This window comes from Leopardus geoffroyi, chromosome C3 (genome assembly GCF_018350155.1).
Source record: "Leopardus geoffroyi isolate Oge1 chromosome C3, O.geoffroyi_Oge1_pat1.0, whole genome shotgun sequence".
NCBI lineage: Eukaryota > Metazoa > Chordata > Mammalia > Carnivora > Felidae > Leopardus > Leopardus geoffroyi.
This window is the reverse complement of record NC_059338.1, coordinates 101429971-101453835: the sequence shown is the minus strand read 5'-3', so window position 1 is coordinate 101453835 and position 23865 is coordinate 101429971. Positions and strand designations below refer to the sequence as shown.

General features: G+C 36.2%; 1 protein-coding gene across 6 annotated transcripts in view; it reads right to left on the bottom strand.

Annotated features, from left to right (window-relative positions):
- The window catches only part of ANGPT1 (angiopoietin 1), a 249925-nt gene that overhangs the window by 34167 nt on the left and 191893 nt on the right, over positions 1 to 23865 (bottom strand). For all 6 annotated transcript variants that reach the window (XM_045453903.1, XM_045453904.1, XM_045453902.1 and 3 more), the window contains 3 exons: positions 22576 to 22703; positions 13895 to 13996; positions 3194 to 3360 (listed from right to left, as the gene is read on the bottom strand). In XM_045453903.1, the coding sequence (XP_045309859.1) occupies positions 3194 to 3360; positions 13895 to 13996; positions 22576 to 22703 (397 nt within the window). The remainder of the gene's footprint in view (positions 1 to 3193; positions 3361 to 13894; positions 13997 to 22575; positions 22704 to 23865) is intronic.

Sequence of the window (23865 nt, the reverse complement as noted above, 5' to 3'; positions counted from 1 at the left end):
TTATCTTTTAGAAAAACCATCCCAACAATAGTGTGGATGATATATTTGAGAGCATCAAGATTGGAGGCAGGAAAGCTGTATAATAGTTTGGGTGTTAGATGATGAGGACCTGAATAATACTACCTCTCTAGAGGAAGTATTTAATAATTTCACATTAATTGTGTGTTATTTTACATGATGTGTTTATCATGACACTCTCACATTATTTTTTCCTTATATATATTCTCCTGGGTTCCATAGATTTTATTTTCTATCTGAGAAAATCATTTGGAGTTTCCTTAGAGAATAAAAGGAAAGTGTGTGTATTCTATGTACATTTGTAAGCTTATGTATCCATTCAACACTTACTTTTATCAGTTTGTGTCCAGAGCATGAGAAAAAAATTTTAAACTTAGATTTATACATTATGACCACAGCTATTATAAGTTTCCAAAATAAAATTTGTTAAGATAGAATACTTAAAAAAAAAATGACTCTCAAAAAATCATCTGAATTTAATTTGAAGGAGGAAGAAATATTGAAAAATTTTAAAAAAATAAACCAAAATCCTAATATGAATTCCATAGTTCTGTTTTTAGTTGATATTTACTTGAGTTTGAGCAGGTCAGTTGACCAAAGCCTCAATTCCTTCATATTTAAAATGTGTCTAGTAATATCTACCTCAAAACTTCAGTGTGAAGACTGAATGCTTAAAGTGTTAAAAAACCATTTCATAAATTATAAAACACTACACAAATGCTAGTGTTAATCCTTTTAATGAATTATCACTGAAATTAAGAAATTCCTTCTTAATTCAGAAGAAAGAGAAATAAGTGGATGAGAAGCAGAGGCAAAGTCAGACTTCTGGGCTCTAACTTCAGGCCACACCTGGTGTTATTGGACTTGAGTGAGTGATGACACAGGTGGGGAGGGGAGTCACAAGGGTGTACTCCCTTTTCAGGCTTCTGTCTGATTTTCTTCGAAAGAGTAAATAGGACCATTTCATAGTGTGCTTATTTTAAGCAAGCTTTCACCAGAAAAGGCATTATGTTTTAATGAATTCTAATTTCCCATTTGATGCCAATATGAATCTTATACTCAACTGCATGAGAAGGTGATGGTTACAGACTTATTTTCTGCTGGGTCCTGCCAAGAGAGAGGGCCAGAGCCACCAACTTTACTACAGCAGCGTGCCTATCAAGGTTCACAATTCTCTCAGGAAAGAAAAATGGGGATCCCAGAGTGCATGCCTTACTCTATCTGGGAAGACTTGCTTTTCAATCATAAATCTGCATCATATGGGTGAAGATCAGAATCATACATCGTAGGGACAGGAAATGATCAATGAGGACAGGGGGGCATTCTAAGAGGAAGTAAGTGCTCCTTCCTCACACAGATGCCAGAATGACATTTATACCATGCACCCTGAAGCCTACTTTGGTTTCTGACAATCTTCCTAAACCTGTCCATGCACTCTTTGTCTTAACACCACCCCAGCCTCACAAGCACATGTGTATGCATGCAAACACACACACACACACACACACACACACACACACCTACAAAGAACTGAGAGACATTTTGGAAAGGAACCAAAGCAAATTCTCCAGGAGCCTAGAAAAAGACTAGACTAATTATTTGCTAGTCCTATTGTCAAGCTGTCTGACATTAGCCAAGTTCCATATAGTTTCAAGTTTCAGGTCAAAACATTTACATAAGAGTACCCCTGATGTTTTACAGTGGTTTCTCTTGTTATAAAACTCCCCAAATATTGACCTCCTTGGAAACACATCTTCTTACACTCCATTGCATTTTATAAATGTCTCTTCTTTGGTTTCTTGAGTTGTCATTAGGTACACCCTCACTACCCTCCCATGAGATGATGAAAACTCTTTAGATCTATTTCTTATCCCACTGTTGTGACATCATCACTGTTTGTTTAAAAAAATGATCCTTATGTCTCTAAGGATCCAATCCCCTACATAATCCATTAAAATAAAATGAGATATGTTCATGAAAACGTTGTGGATTCAAACCCTTAAAGAATAGCATGTCTCAAAAAGACACAAGCAGCAGAAACCGTGGAACTATAAGAGGGCCACACAGGTTGCAAAAACAGCAGAAGGATTTAGTTGCTATCACTGCATTTTGCTTGAAGCTATGTGCCAACCCTTTAATGCACACAATCACGTTTCCAAGACTGAGGTAGAGTAGCTCCAATATGGAGAGCTAAAAATCACTGCAACACTAATTTGCTGATTATGAAACTGTCACATGCAATTATTAAGGGTTTATATGTGCCAACTATTGCATTAATAGGTAGTGATATAAAAGTAATGGAAATATGTTCCCTGTTGTCAAGGAATGCCAGCCAGTTATTTAGTGACCTAGCTAGTTACAAAGCTGGACTGTGAGGTCTAGGAGACTAGAGACCTTATCACCGACTGCAAAATTACCAGTGCCTGGTAGGGCTCCTAGAACATAGAAGTAACACAATAAGGGTTTGGGGAATGAATTTATCATCCTGCATTACTTGCTTAGCCATCTTTTAATTTTTTTTTTGGACAGCGTACAAGCTGCTGAAAAAAAAATCAGGATGTTAACAAGAAAGTGTAGAATTTGTCAATTTGTACATCTACAATGATGTACTGTGTACATTGATGCCATTATTTGAATTTATTCTTGCCTTTACATTATTTTCCAAAAAATTCTAAATTATGCCTCACCTTATCTTTTACATAAGTTATATAAAAACATAAACTTATACCTCCTCTTTGTCACTTTCAAAGTAATGTGAAAAAATGAAAATTTAAGAAAGGTGAATAAAATGTAAGTAGAAAATCATAGAAAGGAGTACTTATTCCAAGCCACTGAGTTTGAGTCAATTCTCTGCCATCAGTTTTATAGGTATGAATTCACTGCACCTATTTCACCACAATAACAGCAATAAAAACCACAACAACAATACTATTGTGCTTGACTTAATTCTTCATCCTCTAGTATCTGAGCCAACATCAAAATAGTCTGTGAAAATTCAAATTTAAAGCTTTTAAGAAGCCTTTACTGAGATTTTTGTATCCCTACCAAAGGCCTAGACGACCTAATTCTCATTCTGAAGGATGGCTCTCATCACTCTGTCTTTCACATCTTTCCCCTGAAACTAGTCAGTGGCGAGGCCCAGGACAGTTGGGCCCTAAGTCGAAGGAGGACTTACCTGTAGTTTTGCTTTTCATTTCCTATGTGGAATCGGTCGTACTGTGAATAGGCTCGGTTTCCTTCCCAGTCCATTAGCTCGATTCTTAGTGTGTACTGCCTCTGACTGGTTATGGCAAAAATAAACTCATTCCCCAGCCAGTATTCACCAGAGGGATTTCCAAACCCCTACAAAAGAAGACAGAGATGCAGCGGTTACTTCAGACAAAACCTCTTATCATGTTCAGTGTTAACTATATTCTAAATAATAATAAAACTTTCTTTAAAGGGAAAGACATTTTTCACACTTTTTTCCAATTAGTGACTCAATACTTTTCTGCTACATTTCTCTCCATTGAGCCTTATGTCTAATTCTTATTACAGTAAAGGCTGATATTCAAATCTGTATAGGTCAGATGATTTCAGATTAAATGCATCTGGTTAATAGGTTTCACCAGTAAACACTTCTCAGTCACAGACTGCTTTTGGAAATGTTTCTAAAATACTAGTTAATGGAACATTTTGAACATAATTCAAACGTTTTCAATGAATACTATCAGGATATTCTTGGACAAGATATTTAACAATATTATTATTGTTTTTGTTGTTGTTGCTGTTATTATTTTTCAGGAGTCAAATTATACTCAGATGATAACTTAAACATATTACTAGACCTTTGACTTCTCTAGCTTTAACATTTTCATTTTTAAATGTTAATAAGCAAACCTGTAAACCCAGGACTGGAATCATTTAAATGCTCTCTCGTTATGGATTTGGGTTTTGAGGCAGAAGGTTGACATGTAAGAGCTAGTGAGTGAGCCTAGCTGGCTGCTTTGCACCTGAATCTTAACATGGCTCTTATTTTCGTTAGGGCAATTCCAGCCACGGATGTTAAATGTTCAAAAACAGTTTCTTTGTGGGTTAAAAAAAAAGAAGTGGTCCCCCAAGGAAAGCCAACTCTCAATGTTGGTGATGTGAAACTACTGACATTCTAGATTAGGATATTCAGTTTTCGAATCCTCAAAAAGTATTCTTTGGCAACGCTTGAAGTTTAATGTAATTCTTGAACTGCATGTTTGTCTTACTGACCAAACCGTGAGCTCCTTGAGGACAGAAGCTGTGCTATATCTGTGAAGCCTCAAAGACTACAGAGTGTTAGCATACGCCCAGTACTCCATATGCTTTATTGAAGTTTGAAGAAGGGAGGGAAGGAGGGAGGAAAACACTATAGCATTTAATAATGACATTCAGAGAAGTAATTAAACATAATTCTTGGAGTACAGGCTCTGAGCACTGCTGTGGAGAGCAGTGGAACTACCAAGGCGAGGGCTGAGCCCCATGCAGAGACCCTGCACATCCAGGAAGAAAGCTCTGTGCTGCAGGCCAAGTTGAAAGGAGAGGCTTTCGCCATTGAGATGAAGGTGGAGCTCCAGTGGGTACAGGAAGTGCGAGAGCTAGAACTGGTCTGTCCCTGGGCCCAGCTGGAGCTGGAGGTGAGCAAGGCCCAGCAGACAGCTGAATCCAGGTGAAGTTCAAGCAGATTACAGCGGCCCTGGGCCCCAGCACCATCAGGGACCTTGTTGTGGCTGGGCCAGAGATGCAGGTAAAACTGCTCCAGAGCCTGGGCCTGAAATCAACACTCATCACAGTCAGCTCCACTCGCATCAACCTCTTCAACACAGCCTTGGCTCTTCTGGGGCTAGGGTCTGAAGCCCAGCACCCAGGCCCAAAGGGAGCCTGTATGCCCAGCTCCGAAGAGGGCTTGCTTCTCTGGCATCCTCCTGCCCCTGAAGCTCCTGGAGACAACATGCTGTGCCTTAGCTCGTACTGCACTGACAAAACACTTCTGAGCATTTAAAAACAAAACAAACAAAATAAACAAAAAACAAACAAACAAAAACAACATAATTCTTGTTGTTTGAAGTGCCCACTGAATCATGATCACTGGAGCTCTGGCTGAAAAAAAAAAATTCCTGGCTGCACAGAGAATCGAAATATTTGAGAACCAGCCCCATGGATCTATGTCCAAACAACCTCCCCATTTGTCCCATGCACGTTGATATCTGAAAGACAAACCTCCAGCATAACAGGATATACACTCTGATGTTTCAGAAAGAAACATTCTGTTAACAGAGGCAATCATTTATAAAGGTTTTACTTTTAAGAAGTGTGACGGTAGTACTGAGATAATCACAGCAATTCTCATTTTCCCAATACAGATGATAGAATCTGAAAATCTTGGGTTTTTTTTCAAATTTAATGTATATCAACTTTATAGAATTATAACTATAGTAGAAGTATTCTTAACGGATTTCTCCTTTAACAAACTTAACACACTCCTTCTTTGAAATATATTGATTGCCACACCTGCGGGGCTCAGTTTAAGTGCCAGACTCCTGATTTTGGCTCAGGTCGTGATCTTATGGCTCATGAGTTTGAGCCCTGCATCGGGCTCTATGCGGACAGTGCAGAGACTGTTTGGGATTATCTCTCTCCCTCTCTCTGCCCTTCCCCTGCTTGTGTGTGCTCTCTCTTTCTCTCTCAAAATAAATGAACTTAAAATATATAAGTTTATGTATGCGTGTATGTGTGTGTGTGTGTGTGTGTGTGTGTGCGCACGTGCACGTGTATGCCCAGAGGATACTAAATGCATTAAATACATTTGTGTGCTACTGTCTCTGCCAATTGAGTTACTTACTAAACGTCAGTAATGTTGGGTTCCCAAACCATTTATGCCTGTTCTGTTATTGTTCTGATAAGATTTATAATGTTATGTAAATAAGTTAAGTATTAGTGGGAAAAGAGCCATTTGTTTTGTTCTGTTTTGTTTTTGATAAACCTAATTTAAATATTAGGTTTGCTCAATAAAAGCAAATCACTAAAAAAATGCTTTAGAGTTATGTTTGTTACAATTACTCCAAAAGACTAGAAAAATAATAAAACATTAGAAGATTTTAACTTACGTTGCTTTGCAGGTGTCTTATTTGCTCTAGTGAAAACAAAACACAAAACAAAAACAAAAACAAAAAAACAGAAGGTAGAACTTTGATGCATTTAATTATGGGAAAGTTCTAAAAAAGAACCACTGACTCAGAATTCCAGACTCTGGCCCTACATTTTCAATAATGTGTAAATGAATATATAATTTTATACTTAAAATTAAAACAAAATCGATTAACATATAGAAGCACACTTTTAAGATTATTCCCAAATTTAACTTAGTTTTTAATTAACTCAACACTCTTCATTCAAATTGTACTGGTATATGCTCCCCTGAAGCATATATTCTCCCCTGAAGTCCTGTAGCTCAGAGCAAAGATATAGGACCCCCAGAAGTCAGTATTCCAGTGCTCCCTTGCTTCTCTGTTTCCGAGATGCACAAGTCATACTTTGCCAAAGTTCCATAGTGGCAGAGAATATCCGAGCAATTTAGGATGTGCTAAGAATTTTACACATTTTCGTGGCAGCAAGGCTACATACCAGAAAGAAGAGTGAAGCTTACCTTCTCCAATGAATAAGCAAAACAAAAAGCTACAGGGCACTGAAAGTCAAAGAATTAGCACATTCTCAGTTGCAGCAGCCACTGGGAGGAGAAAGAAGACTGCTGGGATTTTTCCTTGCATTTTCTTCTCAGCTTAGCCGCGTCAACTCTCTAGCCACTTGAGGATTCCCTCTGGTGCGCAGTTAGAAGGGATTCAGCAATTATACTAAATGTGAATAAGGAAGCTGGGAATGATGAAGTGTTAAGTTTTAGGTCACATATTTCCATGCTGCTGAAAGCACTGCAGGGATAAAACTGCTCAGCTTCCCTAGGGAAAAAGGGCAGTGATCTCCAGTGAGCCTCAAAAACAGATTAGTGTCATTCCTATGAGAGCCTCTGTCCCCAGCATGGCACGCAGTCTTGTACCTCCTCTGAGTGGAGATTAACATCCCTTCCTAAACAGTTTGCTTTTTCTGAGTGAAAAGAGAAGAAGAAGCAACTGAACGGAAAACATATAAATAAAAATTCTATTCCATGCACCTTGCCAGATAAACTGTCTAAACATGGTGCATGGTGGGAACAAGATGTTCGGCTACAATGAATCAAAATGACTGTTAGAGAGGGAGGGTAGGGAGGGAACTTTCTAAAAGCTAAGGGCAGCCATGCAGAAAACACTGTTTCATCATGAAGATGAAAAATAAGTCAAAGAAGGGAAAATGGGTTCCCACATTAGTAAACTGTCTATTGCATAGTTTATCAGGCAGACTACAGATCTGATGCCTAGAAATAAAGGCTTGGCTTTGATTAAATATCTTCTACTCCCTATCTCTGCTCCAATTTGAAGCATTGCTCTGCCTCATATTTGCTGTGGAACCTCCAATTATTAGTTTTTAGCCTGAGTTTCCTTATCTGCAAAACAGGGATTAAAAATGTCGTTTCCATATATAAGGTTGTGAGAGAGAAATAATATACTGAAAGCATTTAGCTCAATGCTGATACATAAGAACAACAAAAATCTAGCTGTTGTTATTATAGTTAAAGGATATATCACAATACATAGTAATGTTCTGTTTACTTGCCTCTCTCCCACCAGACTGTGAGCTATTTGAGGAGAAGCAGGTTTCATTCTACTCTGTATGCAAAAGGGAACAAAAACAACCCGCGACTATGTCTTAGCCTGGAAATTAATAAGGGGATACTGAAACAATTATTTAAAAGGTTTTTAGATGCTAGGAACTAATGTATTCTTACGGCAAGTTGAGTGTTGATTTATATAAATAAGTACTGTCATTTTAATCCAAGAATTATTAAATAAGAAATTAGGGGTGCCTGGGTGGCTCAGTCAGTTAAGTGTCCGACTCCTGACTTCAGCTCAGGTCATGATCTCATGGTTCATGGGATCGAGCCCCGTTTCAGGCTCCACACTGACAGCACAGAACCTGTATAGGATTCCCTCTCTCCTCTCTCTCTCTCTCTCTCTCTCTCGGCCCCTCCCCAGTTTGTGTGTGCTCTCTCTCTCTCAAAATAAGTAAATAAACATTTTTAAAAATAAAGAAAAAATAAATAAGAAATTAAAACCAACTGGTTGACACTGGTTGACATAAACCAAAGTGTAGACTACTCTCTTATTTTTACTTCTGCTTCCTAATGGAGAGAGAAGCTGTGTCCTCCAACTGTCCCTTAGTCCTAGTTCTTTTCATCTCTTTCTGTCTATATCTCCTAAGTTTTAAGAACTGCAAAAGAGGTAATTTTTGAGATTTTAAACTCATGCCAATAAATTCATAGCTCCGACAGTTGCTTTCAACCAGGAGTGCATATCAGAACCAGCTGTGGAGCTTTTTAAAAATAAGATGACTTGGTTCCCACATGGAGGTTCTGACTCAATATGTCTGGGGTGTGCTTAGAGATATGTATGTTTTTGAAAGGTTCCATGGATGAGTCTGCTTTGTACCATAGGTGGGGAATCATATAATTATGATGTGGAACAGCTATTCAGAATGCAAATGAGGGAGAATATAGTAACCAGATGAAATTATCTGAGTGGTACTACAGGAAAGAGAGAGGCATAAAACCTCATCTTCATATGGAGCTCCATATCAGGAGACACAATTTGATAACGTATTATGGGACTGTCCTTGAAAAAAAAGTATATTGATCCCTAAAATATAGAGATGGCCACATCCAAAAAAACCAGGCTCATACTTTATCATACACATACCAGATTACCATAGGTCTATATTTTACTCCAAAGAACCTGTAACATCTGTATAAATAAAAATAAAAGCTTATACAAATGTTAGTGCTAACACTAAAAAAGCAGCAAGTCTTCATCAAAAGAATAAAAAATAGTAATAAAAATCTGACAATGCTAGGTCATATCTTTTCATGGAAACTATTGTATTTAGTTACTTCAATCACAATCACATGTAAAATTTCAGATAGATTGTTAATCAATGTTCTTCCTCTTTTAGCCCTTTAATGAAAGACAAAAACAGACACTGGAATTTAACCTAATCTAATACTTAAAGTTGGCCTTAAAAACTGCGTATTGTTAAAAAAAAATACACACAGAGGAAAGATCAATATTCATTAATTTTGGCCAAGACCTGCAGAAATATTCAGTTTTGGTTGTATGTTCCCAAGTTAATACAATAATTGTCTCTATATTTTGTTGCTTTTTTTTTTTTTTTTTTTTTGTTGGATAATGCTTCTAGGAAGTGTTGACTTTCTATAGCTGAAACACAATTGAAACCAGACACAGTCGATGTATTTTATGGGTTTCATCTTTTTTCCATACAAATGATTAAAGAAAACAGATATGAAGGCAGGGTTACTGATCTATGGCTTTTCAGAGGTGCTTTAATACACAATTCAATCATGTATCTCTTCCTGTAACTGCTGAGACATTCATCCCAAGAAAGATCAAAAGAATGATTTACTTCAACATTTTAAATTTCTTATATATATTTTTCTCTTTTTAATGTGAAGATGTTAAAAAGCAGTTGAAAATATGTTCTTAATTTCTTTCCAGAAACCAAGAGCTCTAAGAAGGTCTGGTGCTCAAAGAACTCCCAGAAGGTATGGTGCTCAGACCGAATATTTGTGTCAGTAGGAAGTTCTGTTTATGGGGGTAATTGTTTTCAATACAAAGCCAGGTTGTCTCCAGGGCATTAGTCACTACCTTCCATAAAGTTAGGCCACTAGAGTACTATTTGGAATTCCAAGCTGACTGGGCTTTATATATGCAAAAGTACTGCTGATAAGTGCCATTGCTGGAGGCCACTGAATGGTATCCTCCTGGCTTGAAAGAGTTAAAATGGTTCCCTAAGTGCCTCATTAAAAAGGCCCACTGCAGACTTCCCTCTCTGCAAACATCTTTACAAATCCATAAACCAGATTTTGCTGAATCCCCTCATAAGGAAGGTTAAGTGAAAACAAAGCTCAGGTAAAAGGCTTTTGTAGGCTTAAAGCCAATGTTAAGAATCAAATAAGTTGCAAATCTTCCCTGGTGAGAGAGGTTTAAAAATAATAAATTACAATATGAATTTGTAATTCATGTGCTGATAATTTTAACATATTGTTCTGGAAACCTTATGAGGCAAAAGGCAGCCCATAGATATCACCCAGAATAAAGGGAAGGAGAGAGGCGAGGCAGAAAGGAAGGCAGGATGAAATTTTATTTCTGTACTCAGCACTCAAGAAAGAGGTGAAGCATCTTAGTGTATAACAGGAGACTCGTGAAGATTGAGGAGGAGGTGGGGTGCCAAGAAGTTTGTGTTTTCCCAAAGGATCCAACACCCTAGCAGCCAGTTCTTCTGATGTTAGGAACAGAAGTGGGTGTGACTGAGAAGAGTTGGCGGAAGGAACCTACATCCATTCTTGTTGGGAGTCCTTATTTTGTCCAGAGGTAAAAATCTCTGGAGGAAAACAATGGGAACACTTTCTACCATGTGTTTTGGTGAAAGTTAACCAAGTTGTGACATGTGATGAATTCTCTCAATTAAAACAAAAAATCAGTCAGACTCATTTCTGCCAAAATGTTTCAGATTTTGACACTTCTCTCAATTTTCTGACCATGTAGAATTGACACTCAGCTGATAAATTGTTCTAGGTTGAATGAAATAGGATAGTCTTTGTATTTAAAAAAAAGGGGGGAGGGGGGAGGGGTAAACTTCCCCAAAGCTATAATTAAAGAATAATTCAGTCTCAGTCAAACATCGAAAAAAGTTGCTTAAAATACATAAATACTTATAAGACATGAATCATCGCCATACTTCAGGTCAGTCTGTCTTACTTAATGTGTCTAGTTTGCCAAGGCAGCAGGTGCTTACAAATAATAATTCAGCATTATGGAAAGTCACCATGATGATCACTTTATATTCATTTTTCTATTATCATTGATATTAATAATAATGTTTTTCAGATTTGCCTGAACCTGTAACTACAGTCTGATTCTCAGGTGACTTCTTCACAATCCGTTTTAGTGGTTTAAATAATCCTGAGATAAGATAGTTTGCAAAATAATATTTTTGGCAAGTAAAAATTTTGCACTCTTTGATGTCTTATTCTTGGGTAATAACTACTGTTTATTGAAAATGTAGTATGTCAAGTGTTTTATTTATATCTAATCCTCACAACATCCCTGCAAGGCAGGTGAGGTATTATCATTAATGTCCCCTTTTAACTGGTGAGTAAGTTAGGTATAGGTTAAATGATTTGCCAAAAACACTCCATTTGCAAATGGCAGGGTGAAGATTCAAACTGTTGATATAGACATAATGCAAGTCCCCTTTTTTTGAGAATTTAGATGAAATGTTTCCCATATGTTCTTAGAATCACATAAGTAGAAAGAGACCTTGAAGTGGAACTAATATTCTCTTATAATCTGGTGATTTACATTCTACTGGAGTGTTTCCACTGAAGAGAAGTCTTCACCACTTAATAGGCAGTCCATTCATGTTGGAAAGAATCATCAGAGACTTTTGTTCATACTCGGTCAAATTTTGCCTCTCTGGAATATTCTTCCACTCATTATGGGGCTTCCTTCTTTAAAGCAGTGTTAAAATTTAGATTCTAACTCAGGGATGGAGCTTGAGATGCTGCATTTCTCAGAAGCTCCCAGACAATGCTAGTGCTGCTGGTTTCTGGACCACACGGTAAGGAGCAGGCTCAAGTACCACCTACCTCCACCCAGTCAATTTAAATAGCTGTCAGACAGTTTATACCTAAATGCTTTGCTTTCTCTTCAGGTTACAGCCCCATCCATTCAGTGCTTGCACCTTATAGGATAAGTTCACTTGTTCGAAATCCACAAGAATTTAAAGCATTATTAATGATGTAATCAGACTACAGCAGACACCAGTGAGTCTGCATTTTTTGAGACTATAAACTATTAAATAGACTGAGCACACTGGTCTTGGTTTTTAATAGCTAGCAACACAAAATGAGCTTATAGTCAGGTAAATCTATCCATCCTTTAAATACCAGGTTCTTAACCTAATTTGTCACTTTCATCCTATACTCTTACTTAATTTTGTGTATTTTTGGTCTAGGTGGAAGACTATATTTATCTCTGTAGAATTCTATCTTGTTGGCTGTAGCTTTCCTTTCTACCTTGAATTCATGCTTTTTTGAAGACATTAAGGTTCCAACTTTGTATAATTCTAAACTTTATTAACCTACATTCAGAGTATTCAACTATGTATCTGATAATAAATACAGTAGACACAGAGACACCACAAGAGATGCCCTTCATTTATTCAAATCATTTTAACTGTCATTTGATCAATTATGAACCTACTAATGTGTACAGTGTGATGTCTATTAGCTACAGTTTTCACACATTTTCTATAAGAATATTAAGACAGAGCTTAGACTCATACATTTCTCTTCACCTTTTCTTTAACCTTCTGAGAGGGGGATTTGTCAAAAGCTAGTCAAAACAAGAATTACCCAGAACATTTAGATGTAAATTATGGAATTAGTCCATAAATGGAAGCCTCTTCCATTATTGCATCTTGACATTCTGTCAGCAGATTTTAATAGTTAATTTAGTAGGCATTGACTCTATGACTATTGGATTGTGCATTATTTAAAGTATCTACTATAGGAGCGCCTGGGTGGCTCAGTTGGTTGAGTGTCTGACTTTGGCTCAGGTCATGATCTCACGGTTCTTGAGTTGGAGCCCCACATCGGGCTCTGTGCTGACAGTGTGGAGCCTGGAGCCTGCTTTGGATTCTGTGTCTCCCTCTCTCTCTGCTCCTCCCCCACTTGCACTCTCTCTCTCTCTCTCTCTTTCTCTCTCTCTCTCTCAAAAATAAAGATTAAAAAAATATAAACTATCTACTATATTATCTTCAAAAAGTTGATCTCCCAACTTGCTGACTTTCCTCTTAAAATGGAGACAGTTAATAGGTTTGATATAAAAAATGAATAAGAATTTATGTATAGGGCTGTGTCATATTAAGCATTAGAAAGATTAGCTATGATGATAGAGATGGTGACCAGTGATGTCTGCTATAATTCTGGAGACCCTAGTGAACCATGCTTCACAGTTCACGCCCTTGTGTACTCCTTGAATCTTGAATGTAGACTGGCCCAGTGAACGATGCTTCACAGTTCACACCCTTGTGTACTACTTGAATCTTGAATGTAGACTGGCCCTCTCATTAACTTTAACCAAAGGAAGCAGTAGAAGTGATACAGTACCATTTCTGGGTCTAATAAACCTTAAAAAGATTTATTTTTGTGCTTGAGGGATGCCAACTGTCACATAAGAAGTCTGATAACCCTGGATCACCATACTGGGAGAAGCCCAACCCAGCCACACGGAGGAGCTCTTAGTCAACACCCAGCAACAACTTGCCAGCTACATGAGTGAGGCCACTGGAAGTACCTCTCCATAATCCAGAGCCATGCACACCTCCTTTGACCTGGATCATGTACTCAACCTGGGTCTGAGTTCTAGCTTTCCCCACCCTCATTCAACCAGGAACAAATCCAGATAATACATAACAGTTCACCAAATAATTTCAGTAATACATTTTTCTTTCTGATGCACATATGGAAATCATTTACTGAAAATGATTTATGAGTGTTTTGTGTTTAATAAAAATGTGACTAATGTATCATTTTATTTTTAAAATAACTGAAAAAACACCTAAAAGTACAAGGGCTTATCACACAGTGTGGTGAAGGTAACCTCATGATAAAACATCAAAAAACTAAATTCCTCCATCTTACCATTTTATAATCTTTCCAACCTCTTTGGAAATCCAGACTTCCATCTTCGCGATGTTGTATTACGGTCCAACCTCCCCCATTAAGATCCATATTGCAAAATACCTAATAGAGATAGGGAAAACAAAGTCAAGTGAAAATTATGTCTGCTTTAAAGAAAAGAGCATCAAATATGTTTCAAAACCAGAAATAGGATAGGTAGGCCCACAGATAAATTAAATAAAAATTACTATGTGAAAAATCTTGGTTTAGATATCTTATTGGGTATTTAGTTTTATATTAGAATTGTTTCTGATTACGTTCCATCAATTACTTAAATTGCCTGTAAAAATTTAAATCAGTGAGCTGAAAATTGTCTCAGTGTCAGATTATAAAAAAATTTTTAAGAAGTTTTATCTTGAATGGTAATAGGCACTTATGTATGTTCAATTTTAAAAAATGCTATCTAGGTTTCTAAAATTACAGACCACTTTATTGCCAAAACATAAGACTCAGAATTCTTAAATATTTAATTAATTGAAATGGTAATAATAATAATAATAATGATTTTGAAAAGATAATTAAAAATCATATATATTTAGCTATTACATATTTCATTGCACATTAACTCCTGTATAGTTACATACTACAATCATTAGTCTTGATGGTTCACAGTATTACATTAGAGGCAAAATTTGGTCCACAGCATATGGAGAACATATTATTTGCTTAAACTTTTGTCATGAACAATAATAGGAGAATATGACATACTATATTCCTTTTGAGTGTGACAAGCATTTCTTCCCCCTGTGGAAAGTTAGCCAATGCTATCAAAGACTTATACTCATTTCAATTACTCTAAAACAATAGTATTTATTTAGAAATTGATTCATTTCCCCCAGAGTCCACCCAGGGAGAGAAACATATCTGTAACAGGATTATCTTCAGAGAGTAATCACTGTAATTGATGTAGTAGGGATGTGGCAGTTTGATTATTCAAGGTCCTAGACATGGAGAACACCATTCCCCTGGCAGTTGACTGCTAATGCATTGTGGAGTCTGGCTAAAGGTATAGATATGATGCAACAGTGGCAGACAGGCTGTGTGGGCACAGTGCTAAGTCTGAGTAAAGGAAAAACCTCAAGCGTTTTCCCTGAAGCCCTGTCTGGAGCACAAATGGCTAAGGGGTATGAAAACAATGGCAACAACTGTCATTCAAAGGACAAATTGTCCATGTACTTCCTCAGAGTGAAAGGAACTATGAGACAGATGCCTCTTTGGGAGCATATAAATTAAGCAAACTGCTCTCCAGAGGGCTCTTCCTCTAATTTCACAACAGTCACCCATCAGTGTATCTTTATTGTCCCTAGGAATTGACCCACATCCAAGATTATAAATGGAAATTCCACTCCCTGTCCCAAGGTTCCCCTTCTACTAATCCCTTAACCAATCTGTACCCACTCTTTGGCCTCAACCCAACCTCTAGCTACTCTTTCCTCCTCCCCAATTCTAACTGATTCATTCATTTAGTTTTTACTCAAACAGCATTTTGGGGCATTGATTCTGTTTTACACTTGGGTATACTATGATGAAGAAAAACTGGATCTTGTCCTCAAAATGCCTAGACGTTTCAATAGTGATTGTTGCTGTAGGCTTATGGAGATGTAGGAGTTCATAATTTTCAACTCTAGTGACCTGAAGAAGATACAGACAGTGATCTAAATGAACAATTTAAGTGGAGAGCTAACATACAAGAAAAGACACATAGAATTTGAGGTAGCATAGTCATCCAAAAGGAGGGGGTGGTTTAATGAACAGCTGCAAACGATCTAGTGGAGGTTGACCACAAGGATAAGAATATGGGTAAGAGACTAAATTTGCTTATTAGAAACTAATAAGTTTTAATAAGTCTTATTTATTTATTTATTTATTTATTTATTTATTTATTTAATAAGTCTTATTAGAGACTAAATTTGCTTATTAGAAAGCAATCACCAATAACAATAGCATGCTTTCTCTTTAGTGCTAGATAATTTAAACACTATATACGTATTTTCTAACTTATCTCACAATAATGACATAGATATGATTATTATCTCTATTCTTCAGATGAAAAAAAACAGTGCTTAGAGTGTTTCAGTAACTTACTAATGGCTATTATTAATAAGAAGTACTGGATCTAGGATTTGAACCTCATGTCTACCTAATTCAAAATTATACTGGGAGTAATCTGATTAAAAGCAGTGGCTAAGAGCATGGAAATGGATTATTTGAAGAAATAAAAGGTGGAAAAACATGTATATGTGGGGAAGGAGAAGGATCCAAGAATGGGTTGATGGAGGTAAAATACATCAATAACCTTTAGGTAGGCAGGGACTTCATCTTATTTGTCACTGTCTCCACTGCCTAGAACAGGGCCTAGCCTATAGCATATACTAAATGAGTATCTGTTGAATAAATGAAGATGCAAGAAGGAAAGATAAAATAGGAAAACCTGATCAACAGAATGCAGTGAAAGTTGGGGATAGATTTTGATTCGGGGAAGTGATCCACTTAATCAAATATTCCAGAGAAGTCAAGAGAAATAAGGATTAAGAAAATGCACACTTAAATTTAAAATGAAGGAGTCATTTGTGACCTTGAGGAGACAACTGCAGGATTCCAATGATAATAAAATCCAGATGGCACAGGTTAAAGAAGGCATAGGTGGTGATTCAAGTGGCCAAGGTGGAATTTTACTGATGATATTTAATAAGAGTAATTGAAAGTGTCAAGGAAACATTTCGCTAGAGGAAACTAGTGTCATTTGTTTCTTTTTTTTTTTTTAATTTTTAATGTTTATTTATTTTTGACAGAGAGAAAGAGTGGGAGAGGGGCAGAGAGAGAGGAAGACACACAATCCGAAGCAAGCTCCAGGCTCTGAGCTGTCAGCACAGAGCCCGACGCGGGGCTCGAACTCACAAACCACGAGATCATGACCTGAGCTGAAGTTGGATACTCAACCGGCTGAGCCACCCAGGCACTCCTAATGTCATTTGTTTCTTAATTAAAGTTTTACCCTGCCTTAATTGGTTTACCCTGCCAGAATTTTTTCCAGATTTTTATTTTTTAATGGACACTGATTGCCTGGAAGTTTGCTAAACTGTGTTTGCAAACTTATATACTCAGGGAAAGGAATAACTACATTTGTAAATACATGTTGAGTAGAGAAAACTATTCTTCACAGTTTTGTTATTACTATTATCTATGTTATTAAAAGCCTAGACAAAGTTTTAAAATCATTCACAAATTTTAGACAAAGAAATTTCCTTTTAAACAAATGTATTCAGTAACTTGAGAATGTTAAGATGTTCTACAAGCACTTCTTAGATAAAGACCAGAGAGAGTCAGAGCTACGTGGAGAGAGAGAGGTTACTCAGGCAGATTACCAGGTTGGAAGCTGAGGTGCAGAGAAGGTAACAGGTTGGACATATGCTCCACAATTCTTATTCTGACTTAATAATAACAGCAATGATAATAGTTGCCATTGTGGACTATGATCACAATAGAGATGAATCACATATTGGTTAGGGGCTGGGACCTGGGTGTCAAATTGCCTGTGTTCAAATCTCCACTCTTTTCTCTCTATCGCTTAGATCTTTGCAAAGACTAAATGAGTCAGTGCATGTAGAATTTTTCAAATAGTGCCTGGCACATAATAGGCTTTGTCATTACTCTCATCTCATAGATGTATTTTACATAGGAGATAGTATGTGTTTACATTATGCATTATATAATCTGTATAATATCTTACATATTACAGCACATATTTTCTGTAATATCTTACATATTATACTATAGTTTACTATTATAATTACCATTGCATATAATTTGTTTATAATAAGAATAATATGAAATGTACAAAGTCAAAATCCATGGCAGTTCAATAAATTGTCCTTATGATTACCAGCTTAATAATATGTTATATTAATATAGTTTATATATTTTATATACTTATAATTAATATAGTAATATAATATCTAATATAAATATAATAATATTGACACCACTAATTTTTGAGCATGCTACTTTTTATTATATATCTATTTAAGAAGTTGGATTCACTATAGCCAAAAAAAAAAAAAAAAAAAACACCAAACATGTTATTTCTAGTCAGAAGAAAAACAAAAAAGCCTATGCTTAACAGATGAAGGAAGTTTAAGAAAATAGGTGGTTGATTTCAAAAGATTTGACATGAAAGGACTTGAAAAGTTCATTCGCCAATATTGTGTGGTCTGTGCTATCTGGTGGTGTCCTTCCTGGAGACAAGGGCCCTACTACATTTACAATGCCTGTTGTATTTACTGATCATATGACTTGGGCTTAACTCTATCCAAGAAAAGATTGAACTGGCTCCTATCCCAGGCAAGGTCAAAGCTTTCAAGCATTAAATACCTTTTAACATAATACAGAGATTTAAACCCAAACAAAAAAAGGAAATTTCATTCACATAGTTCTTATGGTTTTATGCTCCATACAAGTTGGAATGATTAGGCTTGAGGATGTTAATTATTTTTCCATAAACTTAAATAAAAAAAGGCTCAACACATTTGCTATGGTCCTTTTCCAAGAATTAGGGGACTTATAATTCAGAAACAAATTTTTAATATTTTACAATAAGCAGAGTTATGATTTAATGGTTTGGTTTTTTGGATTAAACTAAACTGGCTATAAAGAATTTGGTTTTAGAAACTCATGAAATGAAAGGAAAAATCCTACTTCCTACTACTATGCATTGAAGATAATTCAGAGAGAAAAATAACCACAGTCATTAGAAACACAAAAGTAAAAAATAAATACATGAATGATCTGATCCTTGTATTTCATCTGCTTGAAAAATTAAATAGTCCTAGGAAACTGCCTTTGACTTCTACATCTCATTTGAAAAGATAACACTGATCTTTGCAGACATTATTTCTTGGAAGGGAGTGATGTCCGAAAAATAACTATAAAACAATTCTGTATGCTTGCAACTCTTACTCTGCCTAAAAGATGAACACTTTGTAATAGTTTGTGTCAACTGCCTAATAGCTCAATTTTGTTGATTGGTCCATATCCCATATCTTACATAAATGAACTTTTTGTTTTATTTTTATAGGCTGGCCTTAAGTTTCTTACCCTTGCTAGAGCTAGAGTTTCTGCAAGCATTACAATAAGCAAAGATTGTGCCAAGCATATCCAAATGTAGCACTGAATTTTAGATCTACAAAGCACAATCTACTCAGAAGAGTGAACATCTGATGCATTTTCCAAGCATTTTTATAGAGAACTCCAATGATTTATATCAACATAGGAGAAGAAAGTGAGATTATAAGGTAGAAAGGAGCAGGGTGGCTTATAATCAGAACATGAATCAATTTTATGATAATAAACCCTCTCCTGTGTCACTCACATAGGTTCATATTTAAAAAATATAAATGGTGCAACTTTAGTCACCAAGAAAACAAACACAATTATCTTACTTAGCTCCCTCTCCGCTGTACTCTACTCCGCCGCCCCCAAGAGATACTGCCTGGAGTTGATGCCTTTATTACAAAGCCTGTGTTCGATACTTACTATGTGATTTGGGCAAGTTATTTTTCTAAAATAGGGACAATGGGAGCACCTATCCCATAGAGTTATTGAAAAGAGTCAACAAATGAGTTTTTACATCTAAAGTGCTTAGAATAGACCTGGCAAACTGTGAATGCATTTGAATTCCTGTATTGACCAGCTTCTAAATTATACTAGGGAAAAGTCATACAATAATTTTTCTTACTAATGCCATGCTAAATGAGATTTTAAAAAATTGCTATGTATGAAAAAGCACAGGTTTATCAATCTAAAGTTTCCATAATAGAACTGCATTAGTACTTGTGAGAGGATCTGTGATCATAAAGGGGAAAGAATAAAACAAAGGAAGGAACACCCAAGTCAAGAAGAAAGCCGAAGTCTTTCTTCTTTCTGTTCAGTGATCGCTTTCTCCCACTATGCTCTGCTATTTCCAATAAAACTAAAATCTCATGATAGTCCTGACCAGACAACATGTGAACTTCCTTCCTCTGGGGCTGTCTCCACAGTGATAAAAATTTGCCTCTTATACGTTTATACTGATATTATTGCTAACCTGCTCAGGCTATTATTTTTTCTTAGGCCCAAACCTTAAAGCTTGACTAAGCAGATATTTGGCACTTGTGAATTTAATATTTTAGATGTAATTTATTCAGGAACAACCCTGAAGCTCCATCACATGCAAAATCCACCATTTTGCAGAGGTGCAGGTTGAAATCATGCTATCCTGATGAAACCAACACAGAAGTCAGCCAGTGAACTAGTGAACTGAATTCTCCAACCCACTCTTTTATGTAAATATTAAAAGCAAATTTGTTCAAGATTATGAGTTAAGATAGTATATTTTTCTTCCGTCCTAACAGGAGCAGTGATTCTGAAACAGCCTGTGCATCATTTGTATCTCAAACTGCTGGTAGTTATACATGAATTAAAATACATGAAATGATCAAAACTTTATTTGTAATGTCCTCTCTGCCAAAACCCAGGGCCATGTGACAGTACTGGGTGATAGAGTGAAAAGGATTCTGAAAGTGTGAATGTTAATCTAAAAACCTTAAAACTTGTTTTATTTTTATATTCATATATGTCACAGAATCATTAGATGTCTAAAGGAAGGTCACTTAATATTTTTAGATAACTTTATTGTTATAGTCAAATTCTATTTTAGTGGAACTGACAATAATTTGGGGATTCTTTCAGGTCTTGGGGAATACTGTAGGTAAATGATAGAGTATTTCTGTTAGCTCCACTCCTCTCTCCCAGGACAGTTTCTGATACACTTAAACACTACTATGGATGGTGTGTGAGTATGTGGATGTGTATACATGTGTAAATTCAATACCAATTGAATTTACGCTTAAGTATTCTTTTAAGATATCAGCAAGTATAGTAAGAAGGCTTCATTATCATAAGATCCAAAGGATTCAAAATGTTTCCCTTTACAATAAGTTACCCTCTTCCCTTTACTACCAGAGTCACCATTGTACCTTCACAGTTTTTTTCCCCCTTTTAATCCATGGAGCACTTTTAAGTGAGGTTTTTCACAGAAGCCCCAAATGAAAAACAGGTGAAACTAAACTTCTTTGGTGGGTGGCCCAGGTAGCAATGTATGGAACTCCCCCCCCCCCCAACCCTTCCTCATTATAGAACAGCATGAAAGGACTCTTTTAGAAGAAATTTTTGTCCGAGGAAATGGAAAAAAAAACAAAAAACACTGAGCTAACTTAAACCACTAATCCTTACTGAAATGAGGAGACACAGGATGTTTGGAGAGTCCAGACTCTGCTCTTGACAATGATGTAACATCTGGCACACTGGTCTCTAAGATGCATTTCTTTCACCCATCGAAAGAGACTAATAATCAAGAAGACTAAATTAGACTGACTTACTGTATACTACATGGAAGTGTTGGTATTATCATCAGAAGGTCATTTATTCATTCATTCAAACACATATTTACTGAAGACTTGCTATGTGCCAGACACTGTGCTGGGTCCCAGAAAATCAAAGACAAAAAAGGCACAGTCCTTGCCTTGTAGAACCCTGCTGGTGAGAAAGTCATTCAAAGCTGCTTGAGGGAATTAGGAAAGGCCTTCTAAGAACACTTGCTCAGTATCCACAGGAAATGAGGACATGGGACTGGTAATTTAGGTGGGGCAAAGAGAAGAGGAAAGTTGTTTCATCTTTTGAGCATGGAACATTACAAAGGCAGGTGGTCTTCCTGGAGCTTTGGGTCCCTCTTGGCACCTTGGGCTACATAAAGCTTTTACATGTCAAAGAGCATGGCTCTCCTCAAGGCTCTCCATACATTCTGCTTCAAACAGACTGTCTCAATCCCTACATCTCCACAGTATGTTGTAATTATCTGTGTAACTGTCTGTCTTCACCACTAGAGAGGGATCTGTTTGTTCTATATTGTGTCCCTAGGCAGGGACTGATGAATGACACTCACTGAATATGTATTGAGTGAAGGAACGGATGGATGATTTAATGAATAAATAGGGGAAAAGCATATATAAAGGAGATATGACAGCAGGAACATAGTGTTTGCTTCAAAGTTTACTTTGGATCTTACTCAACATACTGATGAATCCTATCATCCAACCTACTCTTTTAGGTAAACATGAAAAGCAAATCCTATCAAGATTGTGAGTTAAGATAGAATACGTTTCTCCCACCCTAATAGGAGCAATGATTCTGCAAACAGTTATATGACCCTGGTTCCCCCTCTACAAGTATCTGGACTGTACATGATATGTGCCATCTGGGTCCTTGGGACTTTGAAGATTGCTCCTAACTCTTCTCCGTGTACTTGAAGTGCATACTACTTCAACATGTAATCTATGCAAGGCAAGCATTTATGAGCAATGGGACAACCCAGAAATGAACAGAGGATAAATAGAAAACTTTGTGAAAGAGGGACAGGAGGTGTGGGGTTGGGGGAGGTCTGTACAATAGGGTTTTCATCTTTTATGGACCTGGCAAACAATATCTTTGGGAGAAAAGAGCTCAGGCATATATATTTTCAGTTTAACAAGCCCACAAATCAATCTGATTATTCAGCAATTCAACTAGGATCTGCTTTACATCTCGTAAACAAACACTTCTGGTTTTACCTTTTTGGGTTCTGGCATATTATTAATATAAATAGTGTAGATTCCACTTTTATTAAAACCAGCTTGATATACATCTGCACAGTCTCTAAATGGTTTCTCTTCCTCTTTTTTTCCTCCCTTTAGTAAAACTGCAAAAAAAAAAAAATTGCAATATGTGAACAAGAATATCAGTACCATTAGTACCCAAATGGACTCCAACTATAACTAAGCAAGCCTTTATTTCCTCCAAACAAATGTCAATATTGCATTTACTGACAAATAAATCATAAAGACAATAATAGATCTGACCTGACTCACAAAATTACAAAAGTAATGGAAAAATCTGTAGAGCCATTTCTAACTGAACACTTTTTTATATTTTGCTTAATTCCTTAAATCCTGTTTTTCTCTATAACTTCTAGAACATCAATTCAAGGGACAAATGACGTGATGGTGTAACACCTCTAACTGGCAATAATTATGTCAATTTTCTTGCAAAATTTCTAAAATGTTCTCACCTACATTTCATAGGAAACTTTTAAAAAATGCTAGAGCATTTCTGGAGGAGGAAGAGATAAAGATCACAAATTCAAACATAAAAATACAGTATGGAGGTTTAAAATGCTAAAGTACGTAGTATTGTTTTTCTGTGGCTTTAGACTGATAAGCTCCTAGAAATTTTTATTTAAAAATTTTTTTTAAATAATTAGATTTAGAAAGTAGAAAAGAGCCTCTAACCTAATTTACCTAGAAACAAAAGGGAACTGAACTTTGGTTTTTATATAATGACTGAAGTTAAGCTATCAGGCCAATAAAACACAAATAAAAGAACACAAATGAGTAAGGTTTGAAATGAACTTATATAGGGGAAGAGTTCAGTGAAGGGTGGAAGTCAAATGGAAAAGGAAATTTAATTAGAGAGGCTCTCCTGAGAACTTAAGTTTATTCATTGAACTTCATCCATTATGAAGTTCTCATTAGTGAAATAAAAATACAAAAATGACTCATATTTAGTAGTCCTTTGCTAAAGATACACATGGCATATGTATAAAATATTTATGATTAGTATTTTCTAATAAATATATATGTTAGTAATTTGTTGCATTAACCCCTCCAAGAAGTTTTTTTAGGATTATCTTATCATCTTGATCTTAAAGTCTCATGTTATTTAATAAATACCTGCTTTCAATCACTTTGAGTCACGATGGCCTTTTATACCGAGAATATCAAAGGTATATTATTTAACAATGTTTTAAAATTGATTTTACATGCTCTAACAATCTAAAACACTAGCCTGATTTAAATGTAAGA